This window comes from Bufo bufo, chromosome 6 (genome assembly GCF_905171765.1).
Source record: "Bufo bufo chromosome 6, aBufBuf1.1, whole genome shotgun sequence".
NCBI classification, from domain to species: domain Eukaryota; kingdom Metazoa; phylum Chordata; class Amphibia; order Anura; family Bufonidae; genus Bufo; species Bufo bufo.
The window spans coordinates 316909325-316922092 of NC_053394.1; the positions used below are offsets into that span (position 1 = coordinate 316909325).

The window sequence follows — 12768 nt, forward strand, 5'->3', positions numbered from 1 at the left end:
GAATAACATTGATTATTGTGTCAAGGGGTGGGAAACATTAGAAAAATGGGCAAGCATAAACATCTAAGCAAGTTTGACTAGGGTCAGAACATTTTTCAAAATTACAGATTTTGTACAGTGTGTAATGGTTAGTACCTGCTAAAAGTAGTCTAAGAAAGGACAACTGGTAAACTGGTAACAGGTTTAGGGGCACCAAAGGCTCAAGTTTTATGTAACCTTCATGGTTATTGTCTTCATGGTAATGTGTCATTGACTTTCAGTTCTTTCTCCTATGCTTTCTGCTTTGAAGTTGAACTTGCAAAGCATTCCTTGTATAACATAGTTGTGTCTGTTATCCAGCGGACTGTGAGACAGATGGGTATCTCAGCTCTTCTGGCTTCATGGAGAATATGGACTGTTCCCAAAGACCTTCAAGTGGTGCCTCTCAAGAAGATCCCAACAGCCCCCCAGGCACTCGGTCAGAGATATGTTTTCCTGGGGTAAGTAGTAGATTTAATATTTATTTCCTATTTAGAGCATTCTTAATTATAGTGTTTACTTTATATGTTGGACATTTTTCCCGAACGTGATGTCTTCCTTTGGAAAATTATGATGCTTTGCTCAGTAAATCTTTGATGGTCTTCTTTTTGCAGAGCATTGCTGTAAGTGTGAATTCAGACCTAATTTCTCCTCTTGCACTTCCCAGTGACATCTCTTCTCCAGCAGATAGGTGAGGAAAAACTGGAGAATTTTTTTTTTAACCATATGCGTTAAGCTGTTTTTTCTATTACTTGCACAGGATTGTCCTAAGCAATCCATGTGTGAGATATGTCAGTTTGCAAGTGATCTGCTTGTTGTGATCTTTGAAAATTGGTAATATCTCCCAGGTTACTTGGATCATGTTATTAAGCATGTTAAAATGTCTTTCCAGCTACACATCGGATGTGGCCTCAGGGCTGAGTGATGGCTGTGAAGGCCTCTCAGCTGGAGAGCGGAATGCAAAGTCCCCTGTGAAGAAGACACCAGCTAAACTTTTGCGCCGTAAAGCAAGATCTAGACTACGTATAATTAATGTACGCATTCACTTAATGACTAGCTAAAGACCACTGTGTGTTTGTAAGACGGGTGACCATTTGTAAAGATTTTTTTTTATAGTGATATCTTTGCTGCGTTTCATTGCAGGGTTCTATGTTCCATACTTAAAAGGGTATTCCTGTCATTTTTGACATCTATGGGGACAAAAACCTAGTTCTAGAATGGTGGTCCCCCTGAACCCTGTGGGCCACCACGTTCAAAAGGAGAGTGAATGGAGAAGAGGCCACTTATGTCCCCCCTGCTGTCATTTCACTTAGTTACAGAAACAGTCAAGCAGCCATCGTCGGCTCTTTACGTAACTCCTATAATAGTGAATGGAGAGAGCCACATACATATGCAGCCACCTCACTATTCTCTGCCTGTGGTCACCTCTCTTTTATTCTAGAGATGGGTGCAGGTTTCAAAGGTGTGGTTTGCATCTATCAGAGATTTAAAGTAAACCCCACACGATGTTGCTTAAAGGGATTTGTCAGGATGGACTCTTATATTGGTGGCCTTTCCTTAGAATAGGTCATCAATATCTGATTGGGGGAGTCTGACTTCTGACACCCTCGCCGATTAGCGGTTTTTCAGTAGCTCTGACACCATTGAAGTGAATAGTAGCAGTCCTGCAGTAAGCAGGGTGTAGTTCCGGCGCCGATATCTGGCGTTAGAGCACCTAAAAAACAGCTGATCGACAAGAGTGCTGGGAGTAGGACCCAAACCGATCAGATATTGATGACTAATCCTAAGGACAGGCCATCAATATAAAAGTCCTGTGAAACTTTTTTAAGGCTAGAGCAAACTGACTTTATATATTGCAGTAAAATCAGATTTTTACGATGACCCTCTGTCAACTCCATGTTGCCATGGAGCCCTACCCTAAGGAGTTCAGCATGATAATAATGCCTAAGAATAGCTTTGGTATGTCCGTAAATGCATCTCTTGCAAAACTAAAATATTTTAATAAACCAAAGTACTGTTTAAAATGATGTCATTTACTTAAAATGATGCAGGACTGTACCATCTTGACCCATAACCAGTGTATTATTCGGTATTGCCAGGGCCCCACAGTAAATTCCTTCTTCACTTTTCATACAGATTTCGGATAAAAGTGATCGTGTTGTAGAGTGTCAGCTGCAGACCTACAACGGTAAAATGGTCACTTTCAAGTTTGACCTAGATGGCGATAATCCTGAGGACATTGCAGCAGTTATGGTAAGTATTGACGTATGGTATAGATGGGAAAGAGAAGACTCTTTTTTGCATCGGAATAGTTTAGAAGTCCAGACTTTCTACATTTCTGAGCCAAAAAATATTGTCTGAATTTGCATGTAGATACTATGTAGATGGGAGCCTGTTTGGCATCTCTGTCACCATTTCTCTTGAGTGAATAATTGAGTTGGAATGATAACATTCAATGTAGTGTAATCTAGTTCCACCCAATAGTCCAGGAATCAGCAACCTCCAGCACACTAAATGTTCTGGAACTACAACTCCCAGAATCCTCCTGTCATTTCCATGGGAGTTACAAGAACAGCCAAGTAAGTGCTCATGCTTGGAATTGTAGTTTCACAGCAGCTGGAGAGCTAAAGGTTGTGCTGATACCTGCAGTAGGGTCTTCCAACTGAGGAAGAATGAATTGGTCTGCAAAGGCCAGCAACAAGTGGGATAAGGATTGGCCATGGAAAAAAGGTAGAGTGGGTAGTAAACCAGCAAAATGGCGGGGGAAACATATTGTTCTTTGCTGTGAGGTGCCCAGTTTTCTATTTATTCCACCAACTAGAGACACATATTGAATCCAGTAATTGCAACCCAGCATCTGTGCCCATATAGAATGTATGCACTCTCAGTAAATTTGCAGTTTTTCTTAAAGGCATGCAGCATATACCCCAAGAGGGCTTATTCAGTATTTTGTGCATGTAGATTGTATGGATATGGGAGAAATGGCTGTGGCTGTTGATGAAGTTTGAACTTAAACCTTTGAGAAATACATCTAAAAGTTAGTCCGTCCTTCCTATGTAAACTCCTAGAACTGCTTCTAGGTTTCGGCAGCTTGTCCACACATGTTTAATAGATACTTTTCAAGTGCCGTCATATCTTGTTTGTCTCTTACACTCTAATGGCGAATGTCAGTCTTTGCTCTGAATATGTTCTCTGTTACTCATTAGTCTCTAGGATAACTTAATCAAGGATTTCATTGTGGTGTACTGTAAGTTCTATGTGGCTACACTGACAATAATATGGCAACCCTTGCATCGCTGAGCACACTTACATTAAGACATTAGTGATGTTCCTTGTGTATAACTCTATCTATGTAAATCCTACTGCCGCAGTTGTACCGTTTGGCACAATTCTGGATTCTCGGAACAATAGCAAATGGTTTCAAACGTCAACTACCTGCATCTGTCATTGTCTAATTGCACCCATGCTGGCAATGCCAGAGGGACTACACGTAGCACTGTAACCTTGCAATACTATGGTTTTGCAGCCTGCAATCTGTAGCTAAAAGGTCCCCTCCCTACATAGAGAAGGAAGCAGCTCTAGATCATAAGCTGTTTCTCTACCAAGTTTAGTACTGTACATACAACCAGAAGAAGAGCATTTCTGAGCAGCTGTAAGTTATTGGTTTCTGAGCAGAGATCCACTTTAATTTTGTATACCGTACAATGTGCCAAAACATAGTGTGAACACCTAGAAAGTTGTCACTTAAACCTGTTTTTCTCCTCCAGGTAAAAAATGAGTTTATTATGCAGTCGGAAAGAGAGAGCTTCACCAATAGGATTAAGGATATCATCCACCGTGTGGAGACTCTGCTGAAAAAGGAGGCTAATGGAGACAGAGAAGATGACAGTGATAGGCTTACTACTGGTCCATGCACTTCTTCTCTGCCTAATTTACAGGTATGTTGCATGAGACACCACATATGTATCAATTGTTGCATTCATAAGTCAGATGTGTTCAATTTGAAGTGATATATCAAAAAAGGGTATGTGTTGGTACCTATAAAAGGACTAAATGTAAAGAATATGGAAAACTGGCCAACACTTTCCTCTTTCTCCACAGGCTGATCTTCAACTTCAAGATTTAGCTCGTTCCTTCTCCTCTTCTTCGCTCAGTGGTAAGTGCTTGGAATTGGCCCGTTGTGCCAGTATCAGTCAGCACCTTTCTTTTCTGTCACCCATTTGTGAGTGCAAGGATCACACTGTGAGGTCTCTGATTCACGATGTGTTACTTTTCTTTCTAGATTTAGCATGTACAAGTCCCAGCAAAGGAATTGGTTCCCCTGGAAATTTCTACCAGAGCAGTCCTGTTCTAGACAATGATGTGTTTGATACAGCTGGACCTCTTATGGGCGCACCAGATTTTAGAACAAAATCTCTTCCTCCTGCTATGACCATAGGTAATTCCTTTACTTTCTATTACAGCAAAATAATGGAGGTCACTGATGTCTACTCCTTAATGAACAGTTTACAAATGTGTCGCGTCAAAGCCTCTGTACGATATAGAAGCGTATCACATCATGCACATCATACAATGGTGATAACAGCAAACATTACCCTTACCATGGAGGCAGCTGCAGATACAGTCCTCAACATTGAAATTGCAACACCAAGGAGAAAAAGCTGTGGAATTATGGAAATCACGGGGTCGGCAGAGGAATGTTCTGCCATGCTGAATGCACTTGGGCATGCAGATCATCAAGATCCGCTACTGGCAGCTCCCTTTGCATTTGCAGACCAATGACATGACAGATGTGCTTGATGGTTCTCAGATGCTGCAGGTCATGGTAGCACATTTAGACCACACAGGTTGCTCACAGTAGCACATGCAGCATGTGGCTTGGCGTTGTCCTGTTGAAAAACGGCTCCTGGAACACTTTAGAGAAATGGCTGTACCACTGATTCCACAACCAAATCAATGTAATGCCGAGCTGTTAGTGTACCTGAAATGAAAACTATAGTACATTAGTCGACCCCCACACCATAATTCCAGGAGTAGGACATTCCCTTGTGAAGGACACTTCATGTCATTGCCCACTTGGTCTCCAGAAGTGGCATAGCGTGGGGGGAAGGGGCCTGGGGGCCGTTGCCCCAGGCGCCAAATTGCAGGGGGTGCCAGGCAGCAGGCAGTAAATGAAGGCGATGGAAGCCTATGGCTCCCGTCCCCTCTGTTATGCTTCATAGGCTTCAGGGCATTAGACCTGAAGCCCATGAGGCAGTAGAACAGCGCAGAAGATCACGATTACCTCACTGTGACCTCCTGCGTCGGGTCTCGAGAGATGACGGGATGATGCCGCGCAGTGGTGTGGGCACAGTGATGTGTTCGTGACCGCCTGCGCCGGGACACCACAAGCGGTGACAGAGAGCGGAAGAGTGGTGAGTATTTTTTTTATTTTTTTTATGTATGCACATTGCACAATAAGGCAGGCTGTACTGGTGGCTCTATGGGGGTGGGGGGAGCAGTATTACTGTATAGAGAGAGAGAGTGGGCCATAATGACACAGAGGGGCCCCATTATACTAATAATACAAAGGGGCCATAGCCATTATCCTAATAATACAGAGGGGATCATTATACTACTAATACAGAGGAGGGTCATTATACTGTATAATGACCCTCCTCTATATTAGTAGTATAATGATCCCCTCTGTATTAATAGTATAATGCCCCCGTCTGTTTTAATAGTATAATGACCCCCTCTGTATTAGTAGTATAATGTATACTACGGTAATAAAGATCGGGTCATTAAACTACTAATACAGAGGAGGTCATTATACTACTAATACAGAGGGGGCCATAATGATACAGAGGGGGCCATAATGATACAGAGGGGGCTATTATATATAATAATACAGAGAGGGCCAATATACTAATAATACAGAGGGGGCTATTATATAATAATACAGAGGGGGCTATAATATATTCTAATAATACAGAGGGGACATTGCGACTGGTCTTATTCTACTAGGAGCCCTATGGGGGCATTATTAATACATGGGTGCTGAGTTTTTTTTTAATTATTGAGCGCAATATGGAGGACATTACTACTAATGGGGTTGCTATTGGGGGTGCTACAGGGAACACTATTACTATTAAGGACAGTTTAGGAGCATGTTATTATGGGGGGGGATCTGTATGGCACAAGCACAGTATTGAGGGTTGCAGCAGGATGACCGTGTTAAGGCACCAGGAGGGAGAGGAAAAATGTTTTCTGTGAAAAACTGCAGAGACGAGACGCGGCTGAAAGAAGGTATCATGGCGGTCTTTTCTCTGAATTAAGAAGTTGAGGAAAGAGTCTACATCGTGACTGGATGTAAGAGGTATGTGCTGCTGTATTCTCCTGTATTTTTTGTACCAATATATGTAATGTCAATCCACATATTTCTTTCATGGTAGAGTTGGAGGGGGGAGGAGGACTTCAGGCCACACTGTGCGTGTCCTGAATTCTGGGCCTCCCATCCATCTACTAGGCTATCTGTACTCAGAGAGTTATCACTGTGTTATCTGTGGTGTTACATAGGACTGCAGTTGACATCTACTACATTATCTGTAAAAAAAAAAGGAGAGTGTCAACAGGTGGGGGGGGGGGGGGGGGCGCAAAAATTGGCTTGCCCCAGGTGCTGGCAACCCACGCTACGCTACTGGTCTCCAGACAATCTCCAGCTATTATTGCATACAAGACAAATGCAGGACTCATCATTGAACAGGTTAGACCACCATTCCAGCCTACATTGCTGTCTTGCTATGCACCATGAAAGCCTTTGAGACCGGTGAATTGAACTCAGTGGAACACCTGTAGCTGGAAGTCTGGCTTATAACCCAGTGTCATGCAAACACTGTCTGATGGTTTGTGTAGACACTGTTTGCCACCCTAGGCTTAGGATGTGACATCCAGTTTCACTTACAGTACAGAATGGATCACTGGGCGCAATTCTTCTAATCAGATGATCCACCCATGCAGGGGTTTAACTCTTGCTGTCATTCCAGTTTGTCATCATTCTCCCAACCACCAGGACACACAATGTTGAATACTGCTGACATCTCGGCCTAGGCACATAGCTATTTGATGGAGTCATAGACCCAAGGTCTCTCAGTTCAAGGATTCTGTTTCTCTCAGTTTGCAACAAGTGGAGTTAGGTGGCATGTGGACGAACAGGAGGCAATGCAGTCATCCCACACGACTTGATCCAATTTATGAGATTTTTATGTAGCTAAAATAACTTTTCTTTCAATCTGGCTTTTATGCCCTCCCACGTGCCACAAATGGGAGTTAGCTGCTTGAATATTTGATCATTTGCGCATCTTAGCAGCACCTGCTGCCTCCTCGATTTGCATGGCTTGTTCTTCTTGGTGCTGTAATGTCATTGTTGAGGAGTGTATTAATAAAACAATGGAGCTTGTAGATGGACCCTCACTATAAAACTGGCCTATAGCTATTAATACAAATAGATTTATCATAGATAGAAAAAAGTCTCTGTGTGGGTTAAAGAGTGGGCTTTGAGTAGGTTAAAAAAATAGGAAAATCAATGCTCACCTCGCCGATCCCCAACGTTCCCACTCCAATGCTAATTCGGTGCCAGCTGGTCTCTATTTTCTGGTCCTGTCTTGGCATATAGGAAATTCCAGGAAATGTCCTCACCACTGCGACCAGTAACTGGTTGAGGGATCATTTTCTGTGTGTCCGGGGAGATCAGGAATAAAGACCAGCAGGGAACCTGGGAAGCACTGGAATGGCATTGGTGAGTATTGATTCTTTTATTTATGCATTATCCTGGTCCAAAAAATGTTGCTCCTCAAGGCAACCCTTTTTAACTTCACTTATACTTCACATTTAGTGCTTTCACTTAGTCCAAATGTAACTGATTATATTAATGTCAGTTTGGGCATCCACTGAGGTAACATTTTTGAAACATCCCAGTTTGGAATCAAGATTAAAGGGCTTGGTAACCTTTTGGGGAATTTTTGACAAATTAAATCATGGGCAGACCAGCAAAGGGAAGCATACTTACCTGCTCCCCGCTACAGATTTCCACCTTTGCTCCATAAACTCGGCTGCAGATTATTTTACCGGTCAGTTGAGCAAAGCAGCTGAGGCCGGGGAGGTGGCCAGTCCCATTAGGATTATCACTGTTTTGAACAGGAGACAAAAAGAGATTACTTTGCATATATTTTACTTGTGCTGCATTGGCTCATTAGTAGGTTACTTTTTGAGAATCATACTGAGGTTGTTTCTATTGTTCTTCTTGACCTGGACATTATGTCCTCTGGAAACAAAATGTTACAGGTCACATGATCTTCTGGAACAATGTGTGATACTCTATTAAAATATAAAACCTGTGCAGAACTTAAATAACAAGTGGCATTAGTATAAATTACATTAAAGGGGCATTCTCATCTGTTGTGTGTATGCTATCAATATGTGAGATGAGAATGCACATTCAGGATGAAGCTTTTTTTTTTCATTTTCTTAGGCCCCTTTCACACGGGCGAGATTTCCGCGCGGGTGCAATGCGTAAGGGGAACGCATTGCACCCGCACTGAATCCGGACCCATTAATTTCTATGGGGCTGTGCACATGAGCGGTGATTTTCACGCATCACTTGTGCGTTGCGTGAAAATCGCAGCATGCTCCTCTTTGTGCGTTTTTCACGTAACGCAGGCACGAAATGAATGGGGTTGCGTGAAAATCGCAAGCATCCGCAAGCGGTGCGATTTTCATGCACGGTTGCTAGGTGACGATCAGGATGGGGACTCGATCATTATTATTTTCCCTTAGAACATGGTTATAAGGGAAAATAATAGCATTCTGAATACAGAATGCATAGTAAAATAGGGCTGGAGGGGTCAAAAAAAATAATAATATTTTAACTCACCTTAATCCACTTGTTCGCGCAGCCGGCATCTCTTCTGTCTTCATCTGTGAGGAAAAGGACCTTTGATGACGTCACTACGCTCATCACATGATCCATCACCATGGTGATGGATCATGAGAATCACCATGTTATGAGCGTAGTGACGTCATCAAAGGTCCTTTTCCTCACAGATGAAGACAGAAGAGATGCCGGCTGCGCGAACAAGTGGATTAAGGTGAGTTAAAATTATTATTTTTTTTTTTTAACCCCTCCAGCCCTATTTTACTATGCATTCTGCATTCAGAATGCTATTATTTTCCCTTATAACCATGTTATAAGGGAAAATAATACAATCTACACAACCTTGAACCCAAACCTGAACTTCTGTGAAGAAGTTCGGGTCTGGGTACCACAGTCGGTTTTTTATCACGCGCGTGCAAAACACATTGCACCCGCGCGATAAAAAACTGAACAACGGAACACAATCGCAGTCAAAACTGACTGCAATTGCGTACCTACTCGCGCGGGTTTGCCGCAATGCACAGGGACGCATGCGGACCTAATCTGGACACGCTCGTGTGAAAGAGGCCTTAACCCTACTTAACCCCTATTTTAGGGGTTTTGTCAAGTGTAGATTGATGGAGGTCTGTCCGTTGGGAACCTCACTGATCACCAGAAATTGCTGCACGCAATAGAGAATGAATAGCCTGCCGCTCCATCAGGATGGGAACATGGAACCCCCATTCTTGGTAACGGTGGGTATTCCAGCAGACAGACCTCCATCACTCAGTTAGTTATCCCTGTTCTGTGGACAGGGTATAGCTTTCATACTTTGCAGAACTCCTTTAATATATTTAGTAGGTGTAAGAAATAAAAAAATATATAAAAATCTGTGTTGCAAATACTAAAATTTGTTCTCGGCAACAAATTCTAGTTCTGGTAACTGTATCAATCAGTTAGTTATCGTCTATTTTCACAGTGTCACTATTCCATGATATAAAACATCTTAGTCGTGTAAATAATATTTTATATGGATTTCAGAATCTATGTAGGAAATATATATAGACATTTTCTGTGAATGCAGAAGCAAGTGTGGACCTGCCAACAAGGTTGATGAAGTTACATGTGTCACGGGAGGTGATCCAACTTGGCAACTTCTGCTCATTCATTTATAGATTATGCATGGAGCAGTTTAGCATGATGCAGAAACAAAATCATACCTACATCCAACATTCACTTGCTTGGACCTTGAATGTCACAACATTTTAATTTTTTATCGTTCAGCAAACAGATCCAACTTATTCCAGATGTTTTTGTGTACTATTGCTTTGATCTTTCTTATAATTGCTGTCTGTTGCTTTTTAGGTTCTCCATTGTCAGCCAGCAGAACCTGGCCTTCCGTTGAAACAACATCCAATCCAGCACCACCCTTCTCAACAAACTATTCCATGCCATCTTCACACACTTTTCCACCTGCAACTTACAGCTCCATGCATAGTGGTAACTACTTCTCTACTTTACCCCAACACATGATGCCTTCATCTTCAGCTGGACAAATGAGCTCCCCAAATTCCTTATTTCCCAACATGATCAATTCTTCTGTCAATCATGAAAATGCTTTGCAGCACATGCTGAACAGTGGTATGGTGCCTCAGACTATGACTAACGCTTTAGCATCCAGTGTTTCACCAGCCACCCAATGGTCTCCAACAGCACCTATGTTTTCCTTGGCTAATGTCTTATCTTTGGCTATGAGCATGGCTCAAACCTTGCTACCAGTAGCATCAACTGCTACAACCCAGCCTCAAGGGATGCCTACTGCCTTTCCTCAACAAATGTCTGCACACCTCCACACTCCTCTGATGTATCCTACAAGTTACTCTCAACCTCAAAGTCCAGTGAAAGATTTCCGTGGTCAGTGCCCTTATATATACCCTGGTTCTCCTCATACCAGTGGGATGTATCATCAGAATATGCCAGGCCAAACTTTTTCTAATATGGGTGGCAATTTCTCACAGCCTTTTGCACCCCCAGATTGTTTGCCACACAGTGGAATGTTTCCTCAGCAAGGGCCATCTACAAGCATGTTGGGATACCTTCAACAACCAACTCATCAGCTGGAAGTGCCACCATCTCCTGGAATCGTCAAGGACTTACCTGAGCTCCAGCCAGGGTTAGGGGGCTTCAACGATGTGTCTTCATCCCCTACTGGAAATCAGGTTTCAGAAGCTACTGGATGTGTGGTGGGACAGACCATGAACAAACCTGTAAGCATTAGCTTTTAAGGTGTGAGGTGATATAAATTGTCTTGTTGGGATGTGGTTTATTCAACAGATTAATGAAAGGGTTATGTTCCTGCTAGATTATCCAAATAAATCAATAACAACTGATAACAATGGAGAGTGAGCTTTTTGGTGTTAAATGGTGGTCAAATATAGTACTTTTATTAAGTACCATGTTGTGAGCTGAGAATTACCAAATTATTAATATAAATAAATGCACTTTGAATTAAATGGGATATTTCCATCTTAAACGAACCCTCCCACCACCATCACCAGCCGGTCCCTCGTCCCACCATGCATGCATGGATCTCTCTCCATTCACTTCTACTGGAAGCACTTACAAAATTAAAACTAGTTGTACATACAGTGTCAGTGATATTGGTTTCATTTGGAAGTAGCAGGTAAAAAACCCTTGATCTATATAAATTATATTTTCTGTTATGTGTAGTAATTCTGTTTTAGGCTCATACATACCAGTGTTCGTGCTTGAACATAAGTCCTGGCGCTGATAACTATGTGCGTGAAAACCATCTTCAAGATTGATTTAATGATGAGAAACATCTTAAAACTACCTGCATAGTCTAAACATCTCTCCCAAATATTATATTGCTTTTAATGCTGTTTACTTGCCTCCTCAATCTTCTCCTTCCATGACTGATTCCTAAAACTGAGGCTAAGGAAGAGAGAGTCACAGGGTATTCAGATTTTTTTCTGATCTGGTTTCGAGGAACATTTGCTGCTGCTTTGTTTAAGTGCTTTTTTAAAGTACTTTGTTGTTGTTGTTGTTTTTTTTTTTGTATGTGAATAATGTTTACTTTTATATGATAATTATACAGTATTATATACGCTTCAACTTGTTGGACATGTTGGTATTTCTAGCACTGAATCCACTGGGGACGTTGAGTGGAGAACAGGTAATTTATACAATCATTCATACTGTAGCGTGTCAGGACAGAAGAAGAAAGTCTTCAGAGCCCTCCACTCCATAGAAACTAAGCAGATAAGATATTTTCAGTGGGTATAACTACAGAGCTTCATAAGATTATTTTTTCGGTGTGTTTAAACATAGAACATGTATTTTCAGTTATTGCTCATTTTTTCTTTTTCTTTATTAATATTCAATGCCATTTATATTAAGACAGAATATTAACTTACATAGAGGTTCCTTGAGGATGCAATGTGTTTTATCGTAGAGGTGTTCAACCTAAAATACTGTGCAAGAAAGAGGTTTGTGAGGGGTATTATCCTACAAGTATCAGAATCTTTTCCCATAGTTTACAAAATAATTAGATGTAAGAACTATACTTTGGTAGGACATTATTGTTAATTTCAGTTCCCCCAATGAAACGGTTTTCCCGTGTTTGATAAATAGTTGATTCTTTCATCTCTTTAAAGGAGTTGACCGAGTGTCCGAATGTTTTATACTGATGACCTATCCTCAGACCTCCTCATAACCTATCTTATCCATCAGTATGTAACCAGTGGGGGTCCGATTCCTAGCACTCCTTCTGATCATCTGTTTGAAGAGGCCACAGTGCTCAGGCCTATTGGATAGCAGCTGTGCCTGGTATCATAGCT

General features: G+C 41.8%; 1 protein-coding gene across 1 annotated transcript in view; it reads left to right on the forward strand.

Annotated features, from left to right (window-relative positions):
- The window catches only part of WNK4 (WNK lysine deficient protein kinase 4), a 143443-nt gene that overhangs the window by 109292 nt on the left and 21383 nt on the right, over nucleotides 1-12768 (forward strand). Inside the window, exons 8-15 of the mRNA XM_040435482.1 lie at nucleotides 340-479; nucleotides 633-709; nucleotides 911-1052; nucleotides 2155-2271; nucleotides 3786-3956; nucleotides 4120-4174; nucleotides 4301-4456; nucleotides 10274-11175. Of these exons, the coding sequence (XP_040291416.1) occupies nucleotides 340-479; nucleotides 633-709; nucleotides 911-1052; nucleotides 2155-2271; nucleotides 3786-3956; nucleotides 4120-4174; nucleotides 4301-4456; nucleotides 10274-11175 (1760 nt within the window). The remainder of the gene's footprint in view (nucleotides 1-339; nucleotides 480-632; nucleotides 710-910; nucleotides 1053-2154; nucleotides 2272-3785; nucleotides 3957-4119; nucleotides 4175-4300; nucleotides 4457-10273; nucleotides 11176-12768) is intronic.